Consider the following 26,718-nt stretch of genomic DNA (forward strand, 5'->3'; position numbering starts at 1 on the left):
AATGCCACACAATTAATTAAACTTCACAAAATTATGTGAAGAATCAAAACAATATAAATGATTTCTCACATAAAATAAAAATATTTTTACTTTGGTTTTATTATTAGCGTTTTTGGCATTCAACAAAGAGGTTAATTTAAAATAAATGATATTTCACGAACTGGCACACCAAAATTGAAACTTAGACAACATTACGCTTAGTTGTCAAAAAACAGAGTTGTAAATTTGCATTTTATTTTCTTTTGAATGCATAGTGTAATTTTTAAGAAACTGCTGATTGTAGGAACAGTTGGATTTACACCAGGCGTTCGTCGCATTATTCCCGAGTGAGTATTACACCAAGTCATAATGCTAAATGAAGGTTATGTTTTGAAATATTGAAATCGATATTTTTCCATAATATTAATACACAATTATTCAATACAATCTAGAAGTATTTACAGTGGGATATGACCGACTTGCGCAAGTTATTTTCCGGTGAAATATTCCTTTGTTGCTAATGGTGAAATCATTGTTTTATAAAATAATCCACAGTGGTTTTACAAAATTATGATTTCTCGTCAGCAAAATAGCGAATCATTTAGTTGCCATGAATCATCTAACTAAGAATGGCACACTATCCGTATTGGGTAATTTATATCGTTTTTGTGATCGAGGTCTTTTGACACCAAAAACCAAACCAAAACTTAACACTTGTTGTGTTAGGTTTTGGGTTGTTTTTAGTAGGTTGTGTTAGATTTTGATTTGGTTTTTAGTGTCAAAACACTTTAACCACAATGACGATATGGAGTACTATAAAATTACCCTGCATTGTATCCTTATTTGGAAACAAGACATACTAATAGCGCCTCTACATGTGCATGGATTTACTTGCACCAATAGTGTGTATTTTAAACTATCACGATAATAAGCGATTGAACGTAAAAGTGGCGACTGTCTCTCTAATTTCATTCTTTAAGCGTAAGCGAGACGCGATGTTGTCATTGTATGGTGCTATTTGACAGGTTCAGACATGTTCGTAAATAATTATTGCTAAACGTCAAAATTTTCTATGCCGTGTAGTTCATATTTCTTCTGGCAGGTTCGCCGCTATTGTTTTACTACGCATGCGCACCACCATGCAAATAGTAATTATTGCATGAAAATTCAGAAGCTTCTGAATTTTTTTGATCCATGCATGCAATTTTGCAAGTTGCATGATAATACGTGTTTACACGTGCATTTTCTTGTTATGGCCGCGATAATACATACTGTCAACAGTAAATCCATGCATATGTAAACGGGGTATTTAGATCAAATTGCATTGGCAGATTCTTACGTCAACCGTCTGCATCGATTGCCCCTGATCGTGAAAATTTACTTGAGTCATGACAGAATTGGAACGATTTCTATTTTTTGGCACAATCATGTCAAAGAATACAGAGAACGTATGAAAATATCCGAATTAACCTTGAGCTTCCAAGTTTGGCCGCACGTATCATGTCCTGTCTTGCATTTGACATGACAACACAAATTTTACACACGTTTACATAATGAAGGCTGCCTGACTTTATTAATTATTTTAAACAGACAATAATAATACAAAATAAAAATAATATCAAAGTAAATACAATCAGAAACTCGTTACTTGTCTAAATTTCATTTGTTGCTTTAAATTGTTCACACTAGCAACTGGGCGTATGTTATGAACCAATCAAGTTAAGCGTCATCATGATTGAGTTTTAGCTAATTGCTATTTAATGTCGACAATCATTGAATCTGGTTGGTTCTGCGAGTCTGCTGGTATAATTAGGCCTTTACTATAGATAAGTAGCATTTTAAACCAATACAAATCAACAGCTGTCCTCTTTGTAATAAGTACCTGATTCATTTTATCACATCATGATAATATATCAACATCACAATATGATTTTGAGAATTCCCGTATTCAAGAATATTTGTTTTCTTGAGAATTTAAGATTAATAATACTGTCGACCTTTATAATGACTCTGAATTTAAATTCTAATTGATTTTTCGAGAATCTTTTTCAAACAATACCATTTTTTAGCTCTTCTCGCTCCAAAAAATATTGGCCGATTTAGACATTTATTATAATAATGAGTATGTTGACTTAATTAGATCTAGAGTCTGTATTCTTTAAGCTGGCGTTCACGTCACGTTGCTCGCGGACAGAAAGCATTGTGTCGTCGCGTTTGACTTTTGCAAGTTTTCAATGGGAGGGAATGCAGTGTTTGAGATGCTGAAGCAGGGGTAAAACCGCACGCCAGCATAAAGAATATGGACTCTAGTGGGTATTATGTACGGTGGAAAGTATTCTCCAACAAGACTCATTACTGACTTATAAAGTCCTACGGTTAAACAGAGACGCAGGTCATGTGGCGAAACTTATATTAGTATCATTTGATATATCACTGTTCTCTCGATGCAGTTCAATCATTTTTTAAATTAACGATGATTTTGTTTTTAATTCTATGAGAGTGTGTTACTTCTGATTTAATTGAATAACAAAATAAGTAAAATGCATGATTGTTTGATTTAATATTTTTTCAACAGTTTTGTAACTAAACGGAAGTTATCTTTGACTTGTGCCTGTTCCACTCTACCACTCCTCAGTCGTCACTGTTTTGCTTCTAAGTAAGTAATCCCATACCTAACCTTATGTACAATCCAGTGGTGAAGAGTAGAGATAGGCTGTGGGAATTTGACATAAATAGTGCACACTTTGATAGTCATACTTATTCATTTTCATTGAATTTAGAGTAAAAATTGCAAATGGCGTTGATTAGTTTTTAAAATTCATTTAAACCCTCAATTTGTGAAGCGGGTTTGAGTCCTGACGAGTGTCGTATTTTTTTCAAAGATTTTTTCTGGTAGGTATTTTCAAATGATGTGTATTATAGTTTGGTTTAGTCAAGGTTTAATTGAATTTTAGAAACTAACCAACATCAACCACAATTTGTATTCTAAGTTCAATGATAATAAAATATAAGTATGACTAATAGAGTGTGCACCATTTATGTCAGATTCCCACAGTCTACCTCTACTCTTCGCCACTGGTACAATCTACACATTTAACATTTTTTAGAGACCTGTATCCAGTGTATAACACTCTAGTGACAATACCTTTTCTGATGATACTCCTGCAAAGTTAAAATACCTCAAGAGTCATCATCAGCATGGGAGCAAGTCAACATAAATAAATTTATTGAAAAAAAGTCCAAAAATAACCTAATTATCAATACCGATGTGAACCTATGTATTTAATAGTCCTCTCTTAAAACTGTTTTAACACCTAATGATATTTTTAGTCCATGGAAGTAAATACAGTCGAACTTGGTTATTACGAGGAAGATGGGACCGACTGAATTAGCTCGTTATAAGCATTACTCGTTATATCAGAGAATAGGTATTTTTAAATGAGCGGTCACATAACACAAAAAGTTGCAATTCAAACAAAAATACACAATTAGAATTTTCCCCGAAACAAGCATGGCATTATAAACTACAAAAGAAGTTGTGTGTTGTAATGAATGCTGGTAGGTACCTACTGACTTCAGCTTGGATTTTTTACATGAAATTTCAACCATAAGTAGCTCGTTATAAAACTGAATAAACGTATGGAGAAAATCATAAACTAAAATGTCAACGAATGTTTCCTCATTATATCCGAGATCTCGCTATGTCCGTGATCGTAATAACCGAGTTCGACTGTAACACAATCCCTGCTGAACTTTTAATTACCTTTTAATTACTACAACACGTTAATTATATCTAATGGCCAAGTACTCCAATCGCGCCAGTCACGGTGTTAGCACTAAATGAGTTAATGATAATAGTAAATAACTACGATACTCTTGTGTGAGGAGAAAAAATAAGTTTAATACAATACAACCTTTTTTCCTGTCATGACTTTGAGTTAAAAAGATTCATTTTGAGTTTTTGAAAATTAGTTTAGCTTAGGATTGTTCTGAAGATGTTAATAGATTGTTTTGGGTTTATAGCCCAGAAAAAGCTGTCAACATAAATAGGGGTAACTAAATTTTCATAGAATTAATAAAAAAAGAGTCTTTAAAACCATTATTTTTCAATAATTTATAACAAGAACACTTGAGAGAACACGGTTAAAACAACCCACAAAAGATGATCTTGCAATCTTCTACATTACCTCACTCTTTCCCTCGTGTGTTCCTCATGTCCAGATACTCCGCGCTTTGATTCCAGCAATGAAAACCTGACCTACAGATATAACCACCAGTCAGGAGTTTATCCAGTTGCTAGGACTTATCACACCCATAAGTCATTATCCTGTGTGCAGTAGTTTTATGCTCAATACTTGTCTATTAGAAAGAAAAAAATAATAGATGTTTGAATATGTGATTTGTGGGCGCTCATTGTAATTCACCTGAAGTGTTGTTTTATTATCAGTCGTTGGGAGCACTTATATTTTACCTGTTTTACATATTTTACCTATTAATATCATACCTATTTTACTTAAATTGGTGAGAGTTTTACACATATTAAAATCCTTGATATATATAAATTGATTTTGCCATTATCAGCGCACTATTTTATTTAAATAAATTGGAATATTGACAGCTATTATTGGTCCACAAATTCATCACTAGACCTTTAGTGGGTTATATTCCAAAACAGCTTAAGGGGGGACATGCTCGTCGAAGGTCAAAATTGAGTTTTTATTGTATTTTCAAACCATGATCCTGGACACTCCTTAAACGTTGTAGATAATCTATTTATATAATTTTGAAGCCTTATTATCCTTTATAGTTATTTGAAACATTTGATGACTGCATGAAGTATTTTTGTTACATAAAATAGTATTCTTTTAAACCTCTCGCTCTAATGTTTTAGAATATAGTCATATTTCGGTACAGAACTGTGCAGTGGTGTTAAGATTTTTTACATTTATTAATTTTTAAACGCATTTATAAAACCATTAGTATAATTTATTACGAGATAATTTTTGTAAAATATTCACGATAAAAAATTATTTTGATAATCTCTGTGATCCCAAATTTTACAAGAATTAGGCATTTTATTATTCAAAAAATCGGCAAGATTAACACATTTGAAGATGATTCTAAAGATATTTATTATAAGCTATGTCTTTGACCATTCAAGTGTGATAAAAATCTTATGAATAATGATTGCTTTATAATAATTATTGACCTAAGAATAAGGTAGTGTTTTTTTGAAATACGCCATTTCTTTTGTCATTCCCTAGTGGTTAAGCTACAACATACGGCCGTAGCCATAAAATGACAAACTATAATTAAAGTAGGGAGTAAAATTATGTTAACGCGCGTGTTTGAACATGTACCTAACCGAATTTTTTTTTATTTTTTTTAACGGTACATGTTCAAACACGCGCGTCAATATCATTTTACTCTTTACTTCAATTATAGTTTGTCAATTTATGGCTACGGCCGTATGTTGTAGCTTAACCACTGGGGAATGACAAAAGAAATGGCGTATTTCAAAAAAACACTACCTTATTCTTAGGTCAATAATTATTATAAAGCAATCATTATTCATAAGATGTTTATCACACTTGAATGGTCAAAGACATAGCTTATAATAAATATCTTTAGAATCATCTTGAAATGTGTTAATCTTGCCGATTTTTTGAATAATAAAATGCTTAATTCTTGTCAAATTTGGGATCACAGAGATTATCAATATAATTTTTTATCGTGAATATTTTACAAAAATTATCTCGTAATAAATTATGCTAATGGTTTTATAAATGCGTTTAAAAATTAATAAATGTAAAAAATCTTAACACCACTGCACAGTTATGTACCGAAATATGACTATATTCTAAAACATTAGAGCGAGAGGTTTAAAAGAATACTATTTTATGTAACAAAAATACTTCATGCAGTCATCAAATGTTTAAAATAACTATAAAGGATAATAAGGCTTCAAAAGTATATAAATAGATCATCTACAACGTTTAAGGAGTGTCCAGGATCATGGTTTGAATATACAATAAAAACTCAATTTTGACCTTCGACGAGCATGTCCCCCCTTAAACAAAACAACAACAAACTAAAAAAAAACATACAATTAACATGAGTGTCAGAAGTTTGTACTGTCAATTAAGGCACAATCAATATGATATTGTATAGTTTGTCGTTGACCAATGTGTAATTTTTGATTGATTGAAGGACAAGAAGCCTACAAATATCAGTGACCGGTTTCATCCGTAACAAGATGTCGAACCCCTCTCCACTGGCGGCATCCCGTTCGTTTGATCCCACTGATAACGTGATCCCAGGAAAGGACGGCGCTCCTTGCCACGCCTTTTCACAGCTGGCAATGTCGCCTGACAAAGAAAAGTGTGATAAAGTACTGAACCGATATAATAACATCACAAAATCGCAAGGGGACAAACGGGAGTATAGGTATGTCTATACATTTCTATTAATACATATAAAACGCAATGATTGAATTTTGACAATAGAACCTCCAGAATGCAAAATAAATTATAAAATCGCAAAAATAAATAAGAGACAATATTTCAAGTGTGATACAGTTTATTACAATGATATTGGTATTGATAGCAAGATATTTTGTATAATAACATAAATTTCGCGAGGTGACAGGTAATATAATATGTAATCGTAATGTACATATTGATGGTAATTATTTGTCAGATTGACGATTTCATATATCAATTTTCATCACTGTGCAGCCAGAAACTCCGTAATTGAAAATATAGATTTAACACCAACAATTTCAACAAAAATTGTTGCGCGACGGCTTTTATTTTAAATATAATATGTAGAATGAGAATAATTACATGACACTTTTAAAAAGATGACCTGACGTTTGAAACAAATACTTTTTGGCAACCTAAGTGCTGATTGGTTGAGTGTTGATTGGTCATTGGTATTATACTGTTGTGCGTTTGATAAACCTGAAGTTGTAATGAATAGTTTGTATTAAACTTTCAGAGGACTAGAATTGAAAAATAAATTGAGGGTTCTCTTGGTGAGCGATTCCACAACTGACAAGTCAGCTGCTGCCGTCAACGTTAATGTTGGTGAGTTAAATTGTAGTTAGGGTTAACGATCCAAAATTGTATGAGGTGCTATTTCCAAATCTTGACAATTCAAAATTTGTGGTAAATTGGTTTTAAGGTTAGTTTCTTTTTTCCATTGTATTGTACTGTTAAATTAGAATATGCCCTTTTTTATTAGCCGACCAGCTCTTAAATTGCATTGAATATAAAAAACATTTAATTGGACATATCGGCATTTTGTTTGTATCTTTTGAATTTATCGGTTTCCGTAAGTTATTATGTTTTAAAACATTTTGAAAGTTATAGATTATTACATATTGTAATTTTTGTTAGATTATGACCATATTGACGTTTTTTGAAAATAGATGACTGTTATGTAACCCTATTACTTTCCATATTTTCAAGTAAGTATTTTGGAACAAGTTTTGATACTAAGGTATTTTTTTATCTGGTAGTAAGTATACTTAGTCTTCAAAATCTACCAGTTTTCCCACCTCTAATGTGTAATATTATTTGAGAATGATCGGATAAAATACAAGATTTTTTGCTTCGTTTCAGGCCTTATGAGTGATCCGGATGAAGTACCAGGAATAGCTCACTTCTGCGAACACATGCTGTTTGTCGGGACAGAAAAGTACCCTGAGGTAACAGCGATTTATGTTCTCCAGTTTGAGTAAAATGCTATTTCAATAGATAGAGCCATATTTAGTTATCAATGTGAAATCTTTATTTTCAGGAAAACGCCTATAGTAAGTTTTTGTCAGAAAATGGGGGATCGTCTAATGCCTGTACCATGGTGGATAACACAAACTTTTATTTCGATGTCATTCCTGAGAAGCTGGCTCCCGCACTTGAGATGTGAGTGTTATTTTTTTAAACTATGTTCACTCCTACATGGTGCATGCGGGTCTCTATTAAAGCTTTCAATCCGGTTTAATTTTATGCGGTTAACCGGCCGGACTCTCGGCAGGTATTTTTACGAACAAAAAATAGAATTATGTAAAACATTACCCACCTACAAAATTTGTTTACTAGGTACCCTACAATTAACTGATAATCTTGGGTCTGGTAAAAACACATATTGTTTTTCAATTTGTGTTTGGAGTCAGAGTATGGACCTAATAGGTTGAGCAAGTGGCTAACATCTATTTCTCGTAAAAAAAAAAATCTGTTAATACAAACTTTCACTCTGTGGAGGCCCATATGATTCTATTAGAATTGGGCATGGTCAAACAAAGAAGAAGAAGAGTGTCAAAACACAGTAGGTACATTGGTGAATTGCAGTCAAGATGACAAAAGTACAACATAAAATAAAAATAAATAAATTTATTTGTAATGGCTACATTAGAAGTGGAGGAAAAATTAGCGAGAGAAAAGAAAATGGATCCATAAGAGAAATGCACTTGGATCTTATTTATTTTTATGGAGTGGAGACTTAAAAATTCAAGGGCACTCATTTTTTATATAATAAAAATATTTTATCACGGCAAATTCTCAATTGACCCGAGGTATACTTTTACAGCGACTGAGCGTGATACGTGTGTATGGTAACACACACATATAGCGTGCGTCTCGTTGACGCGTTAGCCGATAATAATATTATAAGACATTGTACAAAATAAAAATAAATTATATTGTAAGATATTTATTTTTGAAGGGTCATTGACCATTTGACCTAAAGGGCCAGCTGCCATTGCAACATAATCATGTTAAAATTGCAAAAGACTACTTGTAAAAACAAGCGATTTATGTGAGTCAATCAAATTTCATCAGAAAGCTAATTTAGCAAATTATATGATAATCCAATTAATCAAAAATATTGCAAATTAAGGAATAATGCTATATAGGTTTACCATGATATGCACAAAAGTTGTTTGTATGAAAATCAATATTGCGCAATTATTAAATTTTTAATGTGGACGAAACTGGGCTTATTGGAAAAAAATGCCAGATCAGTCATATTATATTTCCCAACTAGAAAAATCTATGCTAGGTTTTAAGGTGTCTGAAGATAGGCTAACCCTTTTACTTGATGGAAATGCTGCTGGAGATTACAAAATCAAACCACTTCATCAATCAATAATATTTTCTTAAATGTATATTGTATGCAGGTCCATTTTATTTTCACTTATCCTTCGAAACTAGTACATATTATTTAAACAGTTGCATGATTATAAGTTTTATTCGACTTACGCGATTTTCCGACTCACACGAAAACCTTCGGAACGAATTAATCACGCAAGTCGAAGACTTACTGTACTATAATTAATTTAATTAATTATAATTGATTTTAAAAACTATAATTTTTTTTGTCACCATGATTTGGAATCCAGTCAGTTTGTTTATCAATATTCAATCTTTTTCTATGTAGCTTTTCCCAGTTCTTCATTTCTCCGCTGTTCACGAGCAGTATGACTGACCGTGAATTGAACGCCGTGGACTCGGAGCACAGCAAGAACTTATTGAGCGATGCCTGGAGGTTAGATCAGCTGAGTAAATCTAATGCTGATCCCAACCATCCGTACAGCAAGTTCGGAACAGGTAACAATGACATTTAATAAAGCCAATCACAATTATATTCCATGATTTCTATTACTTATCATTTCATCGGCTTGTATATTTGTATTTTAGGGAACAAAGAAACTTTGGGATCCATCCCCAAAAAGAAAGGCATTGACGTACGCGATGAACTTTTAAAATTTCACAACCAGTGGTATTCGTCAAACATCATGTCTCTGGCTATACTTGGAAAAGGTATGTCATTTTTTTTCATCACATCGGACTGATAAACAACACTGTCCCTGTCTTTTGCAAAACTCAAAAGGGCGAATTAGCCATCTAAGATATTTTGGATAAAAAAATAAAAACATGAAGGTGAAGTTGACAAAATGTGACTTAGCCGGCTAGCATATCTAAACTCGACATTGTCTGCGGCACAGCCATAAATCAAACCTTCTAGGAATGTCTATACCAAGCCTAAGCCTGTGAGTCATCTCACCACAGTGCTGCGACACAAAATTTATGACCTATTATTACTCATACATTCGAACACAATAGACTAGTAAATTAAAATATACCTATATTCAAGTGCTATTTCGTTCGTGCGCATTCGTTACGTGTTGAAAGTCTACCAACTGGCGAGTGCACAGAACAGCTCGCGATGATATCATCACAAGATTTTGGATATTGGGACACAAATACTTAGTATGGGTAGTTTCATTCGAAACTTGAGTACACAAACTGGTGACAGTATTTCCAACTCACCTCTATAGTCCAGTGTCTATTAAAAAAGGTTTAAAAAAAATTATGTAACATTGATAAAAATCTGAATGGGCGTGATGACATTTTATTGGAAAAAGTAAATAGCATTAATAAAAATACGGAAGAGTAACGATTCAACCTTGTATGAATGAAAGATTTTTTTAAATAATTTATTATTTGTCTCGAATTTCTCCTTTTAACCCTTGTCTAAAATAATAAACTGGTTGCATTATATTTGGGACGAGACGGTATTTCATCAATAATTATAAAGACAGTAATTATTTATTTTCTTCATCAATCTACAGAATCCTTGGATGAGTTGGAAAAGATGGTTGTCGAGATGTTCTCGCCGATAGAGAATAAAGATGTGATATGTCCCAGTTGGCCTGAGCACCCGGTGCCCGAGAAGCTGCAAGGCAGTAGGGCTTATGTTGTACCTATCAAGGACAGCAGAAATCTACACATCAGCTTCCCCATTCCTGATCAAAGGGAACTTTATAAGAGTGCGGTAATTAATATCATATAATCATTCTAATTGTAATGAAATTAGTGAGTGATATAATTATATTATCGGTATTCGGTTGACTGACATGTGTATGAGTATGTACAGGTAACCCTCGTTCGTCTCGATCCCAGTGAGTGCGAATTTGCCAAGTATATCATGATCGCTTTTTAATAATATTATTTTATCTCACACATATTTTGGCATGTTCCACGTGCCAAAAATCATCATAACAAGTGGAATCATACTTATACATTCAGATTATTTGACTTATTAACAAATTTTACATATTAAGTGTAGACAGGCTAAGTAGAGTAAACATAGGTGTAATAGGGATTATAATTTTTTTTCAAAAATGACTGACCTGGCGAACTGTCAAATAAGACAATATGGTACAAGTTGGTTATGGGGAAGCCAGCGGCAAATACATTTTGAAAATAGCCGATATACTGGATTATGTGTTGGGTTAGTTTAGGTTAGTGTTACACCCCCGAATGGTCCCCATTTGGGGATGTCTCTGTGTATCTGGAGAGGCCCGAGTCGGTATCAAATCCAACAAATAGTAAGGACTGATTACGAAAATAAATAATAATAATAGAGCCGGCAATGCCGTAGATTATGACCGTTGAAAAATATTTGCAACGTCGCCGTTTTTCGACAACGCTCTCGCTGAAAACGAAACACAAGATGGCGGGTAATACGCTGTAAACAGCCAAACAGTGAACTTGCACATTTCGTCCTCCGTAAAATAAATTATTCAAAATGTAACTATTATATAATATTAACTTAAATAAACCTCGCCGCTTCCATTACAATTCCGGTGTGTTAATTGTCCACCTCCACATCCCGAATCCAGACGAAAAACCATACCAAAATAAAAGTGACAGCTTGCTATTCACTTTCGAAAATGGAGGGAAGTGATATTAGGTTAAGTTAGGTTAGGTTTTCATTCTTGTAATTTATGAATTTTGCCAAAATTGACTATGACAATTAGCGCGATTCCCGCCGGCTTCCCCATAACCGACTTGCACCGACAATATAAATCTATTCTTATTTTAGATCCTAACCATTTCTGACAGCCGAAGTAGTAAATTATGCAATAAAAAATGTCGCTATTAGTAAATAATGATGACAGTCGTGGAAAATATTTGTATCAATATCTAACGGTAATATATGGTAAGTTTGGCTGTTCAAAAATATATAGCCATCTTTTTTACACTTTTTATTTATTTCAGCCGGGAAATTACCTCTCTCATCTGTTGGGTCACGAAGGACCTGGAAGTCTTTTATCTGCACTGAAGAAACGCGGTTGGTGCAATCAGTAAGTCGTCTTCCTATTTCAATTCTTTCAATCTTCAATGATCAATAAATATTGATTGGAACGTTGTCAATCTCTGAGTGATATTATTTTCTCAAAATGTCTATTGTGTAAATTAAATTTAAGATATTTCAAATTGCTTTTGACTTTCATGGTCGATTGTTGTTGTATTTGGTTTTTGGGCTGCCACCGTATATTCTTAATAGAGATGGCAGGCTACTTGTGACTCTTTTGGCAAAATTCAATGTTCATTCTGATATTTCAAGTAATTTTTACGCTGAGTAATGTTTGTCAGCTAAATCGAATACTTTTTGACACATTTCGAGTGGCGTTTGTATTGATATACCAAACAGCACACTTTTTTACACTGTCTGTTAAAAATGGTCTCTGTAATGAGCTCGAAACATTGAAGAAAGATGGATAAAGTATACACGGTGACAGCCTAAAAATCTAATTTAATACGTCGTAAAGCTTTGTATTAGGAATAGACCACCACAAATTTGATTCATCTGTTGCCTGGCATTATTGCTGTGTGGCCTACACGCCTTCAAACAATCCTCTCCATTGTATAACTAAAGTGCTAAAAAAGTTATGGGGCAAACACATTACCATCACATCACGTGCGCTCACAGTAAGTTAGGAAAAAAGTTTGAAATGTCGTTTTTCTTGGTATTTAAAATGTTATCAGACTGATGCTCCCATTCTGTAGGACATTTTGAACCAAAAATTAATACATCAGTTCGCAAAATGGCCAGAAAAACAATGAGGTCACCCCATGCTCATCACATTTTTTTTTGTTTTCTGCAAGTTGACACATTTTTGACTCACGTCAAAACCGTGTGCTATTTGTTTTTAGTGGTTTACTCCATGGATTTTCTACTAGATTATTACCTATGACTGTATTAGTCTGGTGTTTACTTATATTTTCTACGGTCTGGTGGTTGGGTCCTGTTCAAAATATTATCTATGAATGCAATATCGCAAGTAATATGGCGGCGTATGCACACGTAGAAACTTAAAATTAAAATTCTAATGGATTTAAGTTTTGTACTATTTCATTCGAGTCGTTTTTTGCGACCCGGGTTTCACCTTTCGGCATCTTCAGGCACTATGTGCACTCAACAAAAGGCAAATACACACTGACAACGAATAGAGTTGGACAAACGACTCCAATGGAATAGTACAAAACTTAAATCCATTAGAATTTAAATTCAAATTCCATCAAGTACCTTCGGTCGATAGTATTAATACAGTTAAATTACTTGGAATTACGATGAATTATGAATAATAATTCAAAACATTAAATGTAACACATTTATCTTACCATACTATTATTACCACTACTTATTCCAATTTATTTATTTGATTATTAGAAATTATTAATTCATAACGTTCATAATATATCTAACTGTTAGATTAAAAAAAGAAATAGTATAGAAAAAATTAGTGGGTAAGTGAGACCCTGAGAACAGAGATGGGTCTACTGAGTGAGCTTGACACAATCACTGCTAAACTTTTAATTACCACATTTAAATAACACGTTAATTATATCTAATGGCCAACGACTCCAAACGCGCCAGCCGCGGTGTTAGCACTAAATTATTTTTAACAGACCCTATTTTGAGAAGTTGTAAAAAAAAATATCCGAATAAGTTTGGTTGAACACAGCTATTGCTCTTCAGGTTATTTCAACACTATAAGAGAACAAACAACTTATGCCCTGATTTTTTAAATAGTTATCAGGGTCAAGAATTTTCATTTACACTACACGTAGGTTGGAAGAAAAATGCCTCTAATAACCAATCCGTATATAAATTAGCTCTAGATAAGTGGTTATCGAACACTTAATTGTGTTGATGGATATCAAACGCCGTAAAGTCCACATACGTTTAATAGAGAATGCAAATCTGCACATTATGGTATACTGCAAACCCCCAAAAGTCCACTGTTTACGTATGAAATCACGTTTCGAAAGATCAATATTTTTTCAAACCACCTTAAGTCCACAAGCTAAAGGTGAGCGATGGCACCTATCATTTTCCTTAATTTCTAAACAATTATAACATAAAATGGATGTAGAAGTGGATTTTGTGGATCCAGACAAAGCCAGAATGAGGTCGAGCACCAAAGCTAAGAAGAAAAATCCTTGTAGCCATCGTGGGTATTAGATTCAATTATCTTACAATATCTCACATGTTACAACCATTTGTATTACAAGATATTATGATAAAACTGCATTTTTCTCAGTTTGACATTCAGTGGACTTTACGACGTTTGATATGTGTCAACACAATTGAACTATTGTATTGAATTGATAATGACTTACGTTATATTACAGTTTAGTGGGCGGAATCCAAAAAGGAGGAAGAGGTTTTGCTTTCTTCGGTATTCAGGTGGACTTGACTGAAGAAGGAATAGAGCATGTCAATGATATCATTAAGCTTGTCTTCCAGGTATGCTAATTAAAAGAAAAAACATTAATTATTTATTGAAAAATATTAAGACACAACACCAATTAGTGATGTATATAATCTTTTTCAGTATGTCAACCTTTTGCGGAAGTCTGGCCCGGTAAAGATGATTCATGAGGAGCAGGTGAAAATCTATGCCATGAATTTCCGATTCAAAGACAAGGAGGAACCGAGAAATTTTGTCTCATATTACTCTCACGGATTGCTGGTAAATATTTAATATTTTTTTTAAATTACATAGTCCAATACAACTATTCTATTGTATTCTAACTCACATTTGAAATATTTTGCATAAGAGTTCTACTTCAGTTATTTATTATTTATATAGACAAGTCGGGAGCCTAATACTACAAGGTTCTAAGTATTCGTCCTTGAGAAAGCAAACTCAACAATGAAGTAGTATTCTAAGCTGCCACATTGCTACGTTTGTTTCATCAAGGGCTAACACTTAGAACCTTGTAGTTCTCCACTCGCGAAGTGTATGCACCATTTTTTCATCAATAATCCTACTAAAATATGATGCGTACATTTATCCATAGAGATAATAAATAGTTTCAGTAAGTGGTTTCAAAAAACTCTCTCCTCAAAAATGTAAGTTAAAACAGTTCTGCATTCAGCTGACGACTTATAAAATCTCCCTTTTCATTAAATACTGATTTTCTAACAATGTATTATTTTTATGTATTTGAGTTATGTATATAATATGTTGACAGCTGTTTCATTGTTAAAATATCCTAAACATAACGAAAGCTAAAACTATTTAATCAATTAGCGCTTTCAAACGCATTTAATTTCAGAATGAGAGAGTATAATCCTTTAAGAACCCGTCCACCATGCAGGGGGTTCCTTTTTATATAACGAAATAAATATTTAAGACAATTTCTAGTATGTACTTTGATTTGTTTTTGTAATGTTTATTTTTCCTTCAGGAATATCCGATGGAAGACATATTGACGAGTCAGTATCTGATCTCAGAGTGGCGACCTGACCTAATTGAGAGCGTTCTTGACTTGCTGAGGCCTGAGCGAATGAGGATCGCTGTCCTCGGCAAGAAATTCGAATCAATTTGCACACAAGAAGAGAAATGGTACGGTACTAAGTACCTTCTGGAAAAAATTCCAGAAAACATATTAAAGGTAATGACAATTCTTGATTATACTTTTGCCATTAAGGGAATATTTTTACTATTATTATCAACCTCACTCGTGAGAGATTTTCTGAAGTTTACACATCGCACCCTCACAACTAAACCGCCACAAGTCCAAATTTACGTGTTTTGAGTTAATTACTACGTTTCATTTTCTATCGTTCATAGTATATGTACCGAAAATTTCATATCTCTAAGTCATCAAATTCAAGTCAAAATTTCATTCAATATCTAAACATACTTCAAAAACACAGTACAAAAATGCGAAAGGTAAAAACTTCAAAGCTGATTTTCTCTGTTTAACGTTTTTTGGATTATGGCAGTTATCTTTGATTTTAGTGGTTTGGAAGGGATTTACAAATGTCAGGTAGTTGACACAATATTTTTGATGGCTGTCAGTTTTTATTATTGAATTTCCTGATGGTTCTAGCATTCACACATTGGTTTTTGAATTGTAGTAAATCAATATATCTTTAAAATCAGAGAATAGCTGTTGTACTTCTCGTTCAGACCAAAGAATTTGGACTATAAATAGAAAGAGTCTTATAATAATATGTTCTTGGAAATTATTTTGCAAGCGCATGAAGTATGGTTAAATTGGTAAACTCTAGGTATTCTTAGAAAATATCAAATATGGCTGATTCATTTAATTTCTCCATTAATCCAACGTAAATTAAGTATGTAAACTTACTCTAGCAGACCTGCTTTTTTAGGTCTAGAAATGTCTCAGCGCATCTACTCTATACACAAGACTGTTTTCGGCCATTATGGAAGCTATCTAGGGTAGGTTTGTATCTAAGTAAAGTATTAGCACTTATTGTAACAATTACATTAAGTTAGTTGTAATTGTTACAATTAGTGCTATGTTTTAACAGCACCTCTCTTGGCTATGATAAATTTTAGAGCGAGATCGACAGTTTTGACTGTTTAAATGGCTAACTTATTGTAATTGTTGCAATAAGTGCTAATACTTCGATACAAACCTATCCTAGATAGCTGCTGTAGCGGCCGAAAGCAGTCCTCTGTATAGAATAGATGTGGAGGAGTAACTAACTATTCCATACTTAGGTTGCCATAAACTCAAAGTGTGTTTTATTGAATTCTATTGATACCACAAATTTTTAACAAACAGTGGCCATTGTGGCAACCAGGTTGGATGGTTTGGTAAATATTTCAGGATATTCTCATAGGATGCAGCAAGCATCCTATGATTCACAGCCACAGAGACATGTTGGCCGATCTGTAAGACCGGGCTGGAAGAACTTGCCAGCGAATAATGACCGGTCAAAAATTGACTAGTGTGGTGGTCCTTATAATATGTTACCATAGAACTTATTTACTCTTTTAATTCTTTTTTTTTCAGATTTGGCAAAATCCTGGTTTCTGTGACGATCTCTTCCTCCCAGCCCCGAATGACTTTGTTGCTGACTCATTTGACCTGAAGGCTCCCGACACCGACTCCAAAGAATTCCCAACCATCATTAGAGACACTCCCTTTATCAGGGTGTGGTACAAGCAGGACGATGAGTTCTTCCTGCCAAAGTTGAACGTGTTTGTTGAAATTGACAGGTACTTAATGAAAATTTACTAGTCATGATATTAAATTAACATTTGGAGTATTTTTTGTAAAATTTTCCTTTTCAATATGATTATGTAACAAAAAAAAAAGAAAATAGAAAGGAAAAAGGGCGTAACCCTCAGTTGTTTCAAAATAGGTTTTATTAGGTAATAACTTTGTATACAACTAAATACACGTTGTGTCCAAAGGATGTAAGCTACAAATGTCAATTTACTATCTAAATTTAGCTAATAATTAAAAAAAAAAAAGAACGAAGTGACATGGGAAAAATGACTTAACCATCACTTCTGTTGGTTTTTCTTGATTAACTCAATAATTAATATCTGATTAGGCATATAAAAACAAAATTATTAATTATCATGCACTTCAAGGTTATGTCTATTTTGTATTTTAACTTTGACCGAAAACCATAACAAACACGTTTTTGTGCCTCCTGTAAAATTTGATTTGTGTGGATTACGCCCTTTTTCCTTTCCATAGTCCATATTATCTTCAATACATAGTATTATTTTCAAAACAAGAAGTCTAAACTTATCAATTAAATAAAACTATCATTTTTTATACGTTTGCAATTACGTTTAATTAAATATTTTTGTCAATTGACTTATTTATTATATACTTTATCTGACCATCTGAAGAATGAAATAATTATTTTTTAGCCCCATGACTTATGCAGACCCTCAGAGCTGTGCGAAGGCAACTCTGCTGATGATGCTATTCCGAGATGCTCTTAACGAATACACGTACCCTGCAGAACTGGCAGGAATAGACTGGAGCATTTCAAACACCAAATCAAGTCTCTCCGTAAGCTATCACCATAACTATTGCATACATATTAAAAAATGAGAATAACGTGAAGCCGATTATCTCAGTTTTGTAAATATATTGCTTGATATAGGTTTGAGAACTCAAAATTAATAATAAATGCTGCTAAATAATGCAACTTTTGGTTATTAAATTTAGGTTTCGGAAGATGTTTGAAAACCTCTGGTATAATATGTTGAAGGAAAATCAGATGATAATTCTCTAATAATTAATTTTTTCTGTCTTTCTATTTATTCTATTCTGATGTAGACAAATATTGTGTCCATGGATAAACATTTATCATAATATATAATTGTTAATAACCGTAGGTGCGTCTTGAAGGATTTGACTCTAAACAGCATGTGTTGCTCAACAAAATAATGGAGAAATTGGTGTCATTCAAAGTGGATCACAAGAGATTCGACGTGATGAAGGAAATAAACATAAGGGAGATCAAAAACTTTGCAGCGGAGCAGCCCTATCAGCATGGCATGTATCATCTTGCTGTGCTACTCTCCGAATGTTCGTGGGTCAAGTCCGAATTACTGGAAGCAGTTCAAGGTATGTATATACAACTTTTTATTCAACAGATTGTTTTTAATTCATGTATTTGTAATTAAGCATCCAATGATATGTTAATATGTATATGGTGGAGTTATGCAGTGTCTTTGAAGCCTCTGAAGCACCTGGAAAACAATCCATGTTATTTTATCTGTGTTTGATCCAGTGCGAGGAACCATTGGGTTGGGCAAACGTCGAACAACTATTCCTCATGAAATCAAGTGTGTATCTTCTGCTTTGACACCCACGGTGGCCGCGCGGCTTAACCGCTGAATTATCACGCTGTGGGTCCCAGGTTCGAATCCTGGGTCTGGCAAGTACACATATTGTTTTTCAATTTGTGTGTGAGTCAGGGTATGGACCTAATAGGTTGAGCAAGTGGCTGACATCCATTTCTCGTAAAAAACAAAATCTGTTAATACAAACCTCTACTCTGTGGAGGCCCATATGATCCTATTAGGATCGGACATGGTCGGGAAAAAAAAGGCTCTGCTTAGTAGCAAAAATGATAATTTAATTACCACTTTCAAATCGTTGCCATAGATGTCAAATGAGTCAAGCCACAAATTTGGCGAAAATGAGTTAAGTACACAAAAGCATTTTAAAACCATCAAAGATGCCGTGGTCAATGGATTTGAGCCACAAAACTCTTTTGACTAAGAGATATAACACACATAACTTCTAAAATACTATTTTTTTTAGTTATTCATTCAAAATAATAAAAACATAACATCACAAAGTATCTTTTGTGTTCAAAGTTTCACCGTTCTATCTTTAAAAACAAAAAAAATTCAATCACGAAATGTTTCTTTTTTTGTCACACAAAATCTTTGCGCGCCGATCGATTTCTCAGGTTTATGATTTTGTGGACTGGCTCATCTGTCGACATCTACGGCGATGAAATATGTGGTGTAGTGCAGAGAGAAAAAAAGATCCAATCCAAAATACTAACATAATGGCATATTATTCTATTTTGTATGTTGTAGTAGGTTAAGTTGTTTTGATTTGTTTCAATCTCATACATAAACTATCATTATTTAAAACAATATATTTATCACTTGGTATTCCCACAATGACCGAGTGGCTGCCACGTCGGTTTATAATGTCGTGGGACCTGGGTTTGAATCCCGGGTATTGTTTTTCAATGTGTGTTTGGACCAGTGTATGGGCTAAGAGGTTGAGCAAGTGGCTAAAATCTAATCCTTGTAAAAAACACTGGAAGCTCATACATGATCTTCTTAGGATCGAACAGAGTAAAAAAAAAATTCACTATACATATAAAAATTCATTAAAATGTCATGTGTATTGTTTACATAGTAAGCTTTATCATTTGTAGATCTCATTATTCTGTTTTATGAATCAGGGACAACGGCTGAAATGGTCCAAGACTACATTCCCCGTCTGTTGTCGAGCGTGCATGTTGAGTGTCTCATACACGGAAACTGTACCAAAAACCGAGCCCTAGAGCTTTCAGAATTAATTTCAGACAAGTAAGTTTCATTTCTATTTAACCTATTAAATATATTAAAATCGTATGGGGTATTTTCCAATATTTATATGTAACCACTTCCGTTTCTGTTATTTCAATTTCAAAATTTATTATTCGGAAAATGTGAAACAAATGAATGTAGTATCTAATGTCATTGCATACAATCTATGTTTCTTTGACAGTTCACGGTGGCAGAATGATATTCAAAGGAAATGCATTTTAAAGATATTTATAAAATGTTTTTGAAATTATACTTCTTTAGGCGCGTTTGGGAAATCAGATCAGAGTGTATTTTTGGCGTGTGACATGTAACACATAATTTTTTTTTCACACAAAAATAAACGCACTCGATTGCATTCGAACCACCGATTGTTCGGTTATCAGCCGAACGCACTACCTTTACGCCGCCACAGTATGATACTGCAATCGTGACGATTATACAGTATAATATTATAGTTTAGAATTGTTCCATTGCCTAGGCAGCGAATTTATTATTGTCCGCCATTTGCAATTCCTTACGTAAACAAACTATTAAACGTCATAGTGGCAGTTGTTATTTTAAAAATAAAAACAACGATAAATAATTTTATAATTTAGTAATATAAGTTAAAGTGTATAGAAATAAACCAACGGCGTTCCAATAAGCGGTCCATTTTCTTGAGTATGTAATTTAACAAGATAATTAAGAGCTAGTCGAAGAATCTAGTTTATCACAAGTTTTGTTTTTGTTAATAGTTTAGAATTGTTCCGTTGCCTAGGCAGCGAATTTATTATTGTCGGCCATTTGCAATTCCTTACGTAAACAAACTATTAAACGTCAGAGTGACAGTTGGTACTTTAAAAATAAAAACAACGAGAAACCATTATATAATTTAGTAATATAAGTTAAAGTGTATAGAAATAAACCAACGGTGTTCCAATAAGCGGTCCTTTTTCTTGAGTGTGTAATTTAACAAGATAATTAAGAGTTAGTCAAAGAATCTAGTTTATCACAAGTTTTGTTTTTGTTTTGTTACGCCAAAGAAGTATAACTTCTAACGCCCCTACATGTACACACCGATTTTTTTTTTCTCTGTCGATTTATGATGACTACAATCTTTGTATTTTCATTTAATGCCTGATATTGAATTTACCCAAAATGCGAGATTCTTTTTCATGTGTGTACTGTTTTTTTTAATAAAATAATTCTTGTACATGAATTCACAATAACATACAAGATTGGCCACGGACTACTGCTCGTCAACGACACAAAAGAAAACTGCTTTCAGGGAACGTAAAAATAATGGAATATACATTCCTTCTGGGGTGGTAGTAAAAATTTACGATTTTCGATTGTAGGGAAATATTGGATAAAGTTAAACACGTGTAAGAGAATTTGTTATTTACAAAATTCACATATCATGCATTAAAGTTTGTCACGTAAACGCAATGCCGAGAATGAATTAAGTTTCTAACATGTTTGGTTTTTTAGTGCATAAACTAAACTGTAGTTACCTATTTATAAATTAGTTATTAATGGTGATCAAATAAAATCGAATAAACGGATATCAAAAGTGCCACCAGAATACGCGTGCGCCTTCTACCGAGGCCTGTAATGGACTGAGCTGCTGCATAATAATAATATTACACTTTTAGTTAAAAATTTCCACTATACTAATATTATTATACCAGAGGCTTAACTGGGCAGGCCATGTCCAGCGCATGCCTGAGTCACGGATACCGAAGAAAATCCTCGAAAGAAACCCAGGGGGGAAAAGGCCAGTGGGAAAGCCACGCACACGATGGGGTGATAGTGTTGCAAAGGATGCCAACCAGCTGCTAAAGGTCGGGAACTGGAAAGGACGTGCGGAGGACCGTTCCGGCTGGAGGACAGCGGTGGAGGAGGCCAGGGCTCGACTTGAGCTGTAGCGCCATCGAAAAAGAAGAATATTATTATAGAAAATCTTACACCATGCCACACTTGTTCCTATTAGGAGTAGTACCGGGCAGGTAGTCACTATTATAATTATACGTTTCAACCATTATTGAGTCAAATAGAAATTCCATTATTTCGAATATTTCTTTTGCAATATTAGGTTACCTTTGAAGAATGCTGTCCCGCTGCATCCTCATCAGCTGTTGTTGAAGAGAGAAATTCAACTTGAAAAGGGTAACGTATTATATCTATTTTATAATTATGTAGTACAGTTAAACCTCGTTAATAAGAACACGGATAATTCGAAATTTTCGCGAGAAAAAGTCCCTTAAACATTATTTTCATATAAAACCATAACTTTAATTCGAATTTCGTAATTCGAAATTATTTCAGAGTCTTGGCATATATATGCAATAAATCATAATAAAGTACTTATTGTGACAGGCTTTTCTTTAAACATCATAAATTACTTATTTTAAGAAGGTAATAAAAATAATCCTGACATTTAGGCACATCTATGATCGTAAACGATATTAATGAAAATCAAACTTTTTTTTTTTTCAAAATTTGAATATTTCCCCCCATACATTTCATAATTCGTAATTCGAATTTTTTTTCGATTTTCGGTCCGTGGAATTCATATTAATGAGGTTTTACTGTATCTACTTAAAATGATTTTCATTATTATACATACTCCTCAAATTCATGCATCCACTCATATTGGGCGTATGATATTAGAAACAGAAAGACCAATACAACTTGATATTTTGATCATTTTTGCCTGTGTAATTTCACTTGTTTTGTTGAAGTGAAATTTTTTATGCACATACAGCAATTTCGCGTAAATTTAGCTGACGTGTAATGAAAAACTGTCACAACTGAGCAAAATCAAAATACAAACGTCAGCACAACCACCAAGCATTTGTTTGACAAGCCAAGCACGCTACCAATTGCACCATTAAGGTTGTGGAAAATTTTTAAGAAATTAAAATTTTTTGAGAACATCTAATACACACAACTATTTGACGGGGAGGGGGGGGATAAGACGAATTGTGACTGCCTTCAACTTCACGGATCTATGGACATTTCAAATTTGCCGGTTGACAGTTATGTTTTGTTAGATATAACATAGCCAACTCAATTATGCTGAAATCAGTGACGCAACGATCAAAAGAGTATCACAAAAGAAAATGTGTCGATACACCTCCTGCAAAAATTGTGTCCCCGAAAATGGAAAACAAAACTGAAAGTTTTAGTCACACACTCATAAATGGGCATTTTAAGAAAATTATGTATTCAGAAGATGTCTTCATAGTCCAATGCGCAAGACACTGGCTTCTTATACAGGGGGTTCTGGTGACCAGCAAGGCTGATGTGTTTCGCTGCCTATTTGATTAACTACCTAATGTAATTAGTGCCTCATGACCTATTGTAATGTAAAAAAGAAGAGAATAATAAATGGTGAGTTAATTGACAACTATTATGTTTTTAGGAAGCCATTACCGTTTCGAAGTTGACCACACCGTGCACAGTAGTTCTTGTATACTAGTTTATTATCAATGTGGGAAGCAGTCGTCTCAAACAAACGTTTTACTAGAACTACTACTACAGATTCTGTCTGAACCGTGCTTCGATATTCTTAGAACTAAGGTATGTATAAATACAAAATTACCCAAAAATATTGAATTATTGCTGATGTCAAACAACGAATGTAGTTTTGTTTATGGTTAACTTAAATTATGTGGTTCCTATAGTTGTAGGTGAGATGATGACAATCAGTTTTCAAAATGCTGTTTGTAGCTCAGAAGTTTATTGATATTTTTTTTTATTATGTAGTTACTTTCTATGATAATGTTTATTTTTGATATTGCGTACTATTTAAAGTTTTTAATGATAATATTAAGCCATTGACGTGAGATTAATTTGCCTAACATGTTTTTGTTACATATGAACGTTTGTTTGCTAACTTTTGGATTAATCAGTTATACACTAAAGAAGAGCAGCATTTTTTACATAGTAGAATTATAATCTCATTTTATTCAAAATGTGACAAAAGAACCTTTGCTTCAGGTCACATTTGTTTTTAGGTAAACTATTTTTAACTGTAGTTTTACAGTAGGTATATGTATGTCACTACTTGTTTCATATATTGAAACAATCCTCTTCTACTCCCGATTCCACTCGTTGGTCATCTCATCTCGTAAAGTGATGCAGATGACCGAGTAATATTATGGAATAATGTCATTGATTTAAGATTCAAACAAAAGAGGCAGATAACACTACAGTGCTGATACGTTATTGCCCCCATTATATGAGGAATGAAAGCCAATTACGACAGCCAAATATAAAGATTTAATGTCATTATTTAAAACAAACAGATTATGAAATGTTTTACAAAAATCTACCACATAGCGTAAATGCAGCTGATAATGATGGGTGTTTTGCAAATGTCCTTTTCATTACTTGTTTAGGTACTAATAATATTAGTTAGTAAACAATGTTTATGTAACAACTATAATAGATATCTCTAATACTATATAAAGAAAATATTCTTAAATTGTGTAAAGATGACTAAAAAACTTTACGTATGTACTTAAAAAAGAAAACATGTCAATGAATATACTATTATTATTAGTAATATAACAATAAATATAACATAAATGGACGCATGTTAGATTTTTATGACAACTTATATTTCGTTTGGCACGCGTCATTTGCACAATCCGCGCATCGCCTGGCCATGATCTTTTTAAATCATGCCTCAACTGAAGTATAGCCTTAATGTAACAACTAGGTAAGTCATTTTTTTGCATTGAATAAATAAAATATCTAGAATATTTTTTCATTTTTTGTTGTTCCCAGTTGTTCCCAATTGCACAAAGCACAATTTTTATTTTAAATAATAATTATAGCCTAGATTTATATTAAATCAAGTAAAGTTAAAATTTTATTTTCCCAACAATGACAAAATCAGAATTACCTAGTTGTAGTAATAGGTGACAATATTATAATAATATAGCCACACGTATTATTTACTCATCTGCCATACATTTATTTTATTTTCTGTGGTCAATTAAATAAAGTGTATTGTCACTATTCTCTTGTGACATATGAAGCTGGCTACTACAGGATGTTTTACTTACTTAGTGATAATCCAACTTAATCCTAACAGGACTCCATGACCTTGGTTATGGGATAGATCATAATATTTGAACCTGCGGGACACACTTATTGAAGACTCGTATTTTAATTGCAATATTAATTTCAGGAACAACTTGGTTACATGGTGTTCAGCGGATTGAGGAAAGGGAATGGAACGCATGGTCTCCGGATAATTGTTCAGTCAGACAAACATCCCAGCTATGTGGAAACAAGAGTGGAAGCTTTCCTCTACCACATGAAGGTAAGAGAATCATTTTAGCGAGTAATTATCTCATAGTGGAACTTAACTTTCATAGTACTAGCCGAGTTATGAAGATATGATGACTTATAAACACATTCAAGGAGTGGGGCCTACACCAGTCTGTAGAACAATTAATAATAATAATTGTAAGTCGTCTTCTTGCAGTCCCAGTTGAAACTATAAAATTGTTAAGGGTACTATGTGCAAAATCAGTTATCTCCATAAACTTGTATTCCAAAATATTTACAAAAAACTGTAAATAAAATGTTAGTTTTAAAAATTACACTAAAACAATATTGTAAATGTAAATGCCGTAATATGTTGGCCTCAAATATATTCTAATTCTTAGAAAATCATATACAGTACACTCTCAGTAATCCGGCGCTCGATTATCCGACAACTACTATAATCCACCGTTATTTTTACTAGTTGAGAGCACAAAATCAAGCTCTATAATTCGCCGGTATTCGATTGGCAAATTTAGTAGTCCGTCGCGTACAAGTATATAACGCAGATGAGACAGATTTATTTTGGAAACTTCTCCTTCGTAAAACCTACGTTCATCGCGAAGAAAGTAATGTACCAGGGAGGAAAGTGCCCAAGGATAGCGTCACAATTATGCCGTGCTCCAATGCAACCGGGACACACAAACTGAAGCTTTTGGTCATAGGGAAAGCCAGGAATCCTAAGCCATTCAAGAATATCTGGCTCACCGAACAACTGGTTCTGTCAACTGATTTACTGTTTAATATTCAGTTACTAAACTTAGTTCAGTTAATAAATTTAGTAAATAAGTACTTGATTTTGATTATAAATAAAACCGTAATTTGCTAGTACAGATTTCTCAAAAAAACTATTTTTACGAAATACCTGTTTTCATTTTTACCATATTTTGTGTGCATACACTATAATCCGCCGCTTTCACTAATTGGACACTTGTCTGGTTTTTGGGCTGGCGGATTACTGAGAGAGTACTGTATTGCTATTGGTCAAATAATACAAATAACTTTGCGATTAACTTCATTAAATAGTATATAGGTTGCATTTGGTAATTAATCATGTAAAAAGTGGTAGAAATTTTCTTATAGAACGAAATTACTAACGAATCTACAAAAAAATTTGGTAGAGGAAGATTAGATTCTTCTGGCATTGTGGCCACGACGAAATCACCTTGGAACGGTGTTAATATCATTTGAAAGTAACAATGTCACAATGAGTCACC

General features: G+C 33.3%; 1 protein-coding gene across 2 annotated transcripts in view; it reads left to right on the top strand.

Moving 5' to 3' along the window:
* Positions 1-157: 157 nt before the first annotated feature.
* Ide (Insulin degrading metalloproteinase) overlaps positions 158-26,718 on the top strand; it is a 29,152-nt gene continuing 2,591 nt past the window's right edge. Inside the window, exons 1-20 of one of the 2 annotated variants that reach the window (XM_085954543.1) lie at positions 158-326; positions 2,555-2,635; positions 6,190-6,426; positions 6,979-7,067; positions 7,605-7,690; positions 7,783-7,904; positions 9,418-9,587; positions 9,678-9,800; positions 10,613-10,815; positions 12,045-12,130; positions 14,466-14,580; positions 14,669-14,806; positions 15,528-15,734; positions 17,109-17,314; positions 17,984-18,128; positions 18,458-18,689; positions 20,053-20,179; positions 22,254-22,327; positions 23,586-23,743; positions 25,362-25,496. In XM_085954543.1, the coding sequence (XP_085810669.1) occupies positions 247-326; positions 2,555-2,635; positions 6,190-6,426; positions 6,979-7,067; positions 7,605-7,690; positions 7,783-7,904; positions 9,418-9,587; positions 9,678-9,800; positions 10,613-10,815; positions 12,045-12,130; positions 14,466-14,580; positions 14,669-14,806; positions 15,528-15,734; positions 17,109-17,314; positions 17,984-18,128; positions 18,458-18,689; positions 20,053-20,179; positions 22,254-22,327; positions 23,586-23,743; positions 25,362-25,496 (2,814 nt within the window). In that variant the 5' untranslated portion in view covers positions 158-246. The remainder of the gene's footprint in view (positions 327-2,554; positions 2,636-6,189; positions 6,427-6,978; positions 7,068-7,604; positions 7,691-7,782; positions 7,905-9,417; positions 9,588-9,677; positions 9,801-10,612; positions 10,816-12,044; positions 12,131-14,465; positions 14,581-14,668; positions 14,807-15,527; positions 15,735-17,108; positions 17,315-17,983; positions 18,129-18,457; positions 18,690-20,052; positions 20,180-22,253; positions 22,328-23,585; positions 23,744-25,361; positions 25,497-26,718) is intronic. The other variant, XM_085954544.1, reaches the window with a different exon arrangement.

The sequence above is a fragment of the Rhyacophila brunnea genome, unplaced genomic scaffold, assembly GCF_057557595.1.
Source record: "Rhyacophila brunnea isolate RB1 unplaced genomic scaffold, BYU_Rbru_1.0 scaffold_4, whole genome shotgun sequence".
Lineage (NCBI taxonomy): Eukaryota > Metazoa > Arthropoda > Insecta > Trichoptera > Rhyacophilidae > Rhyacophila > Rhyacophila brunnea.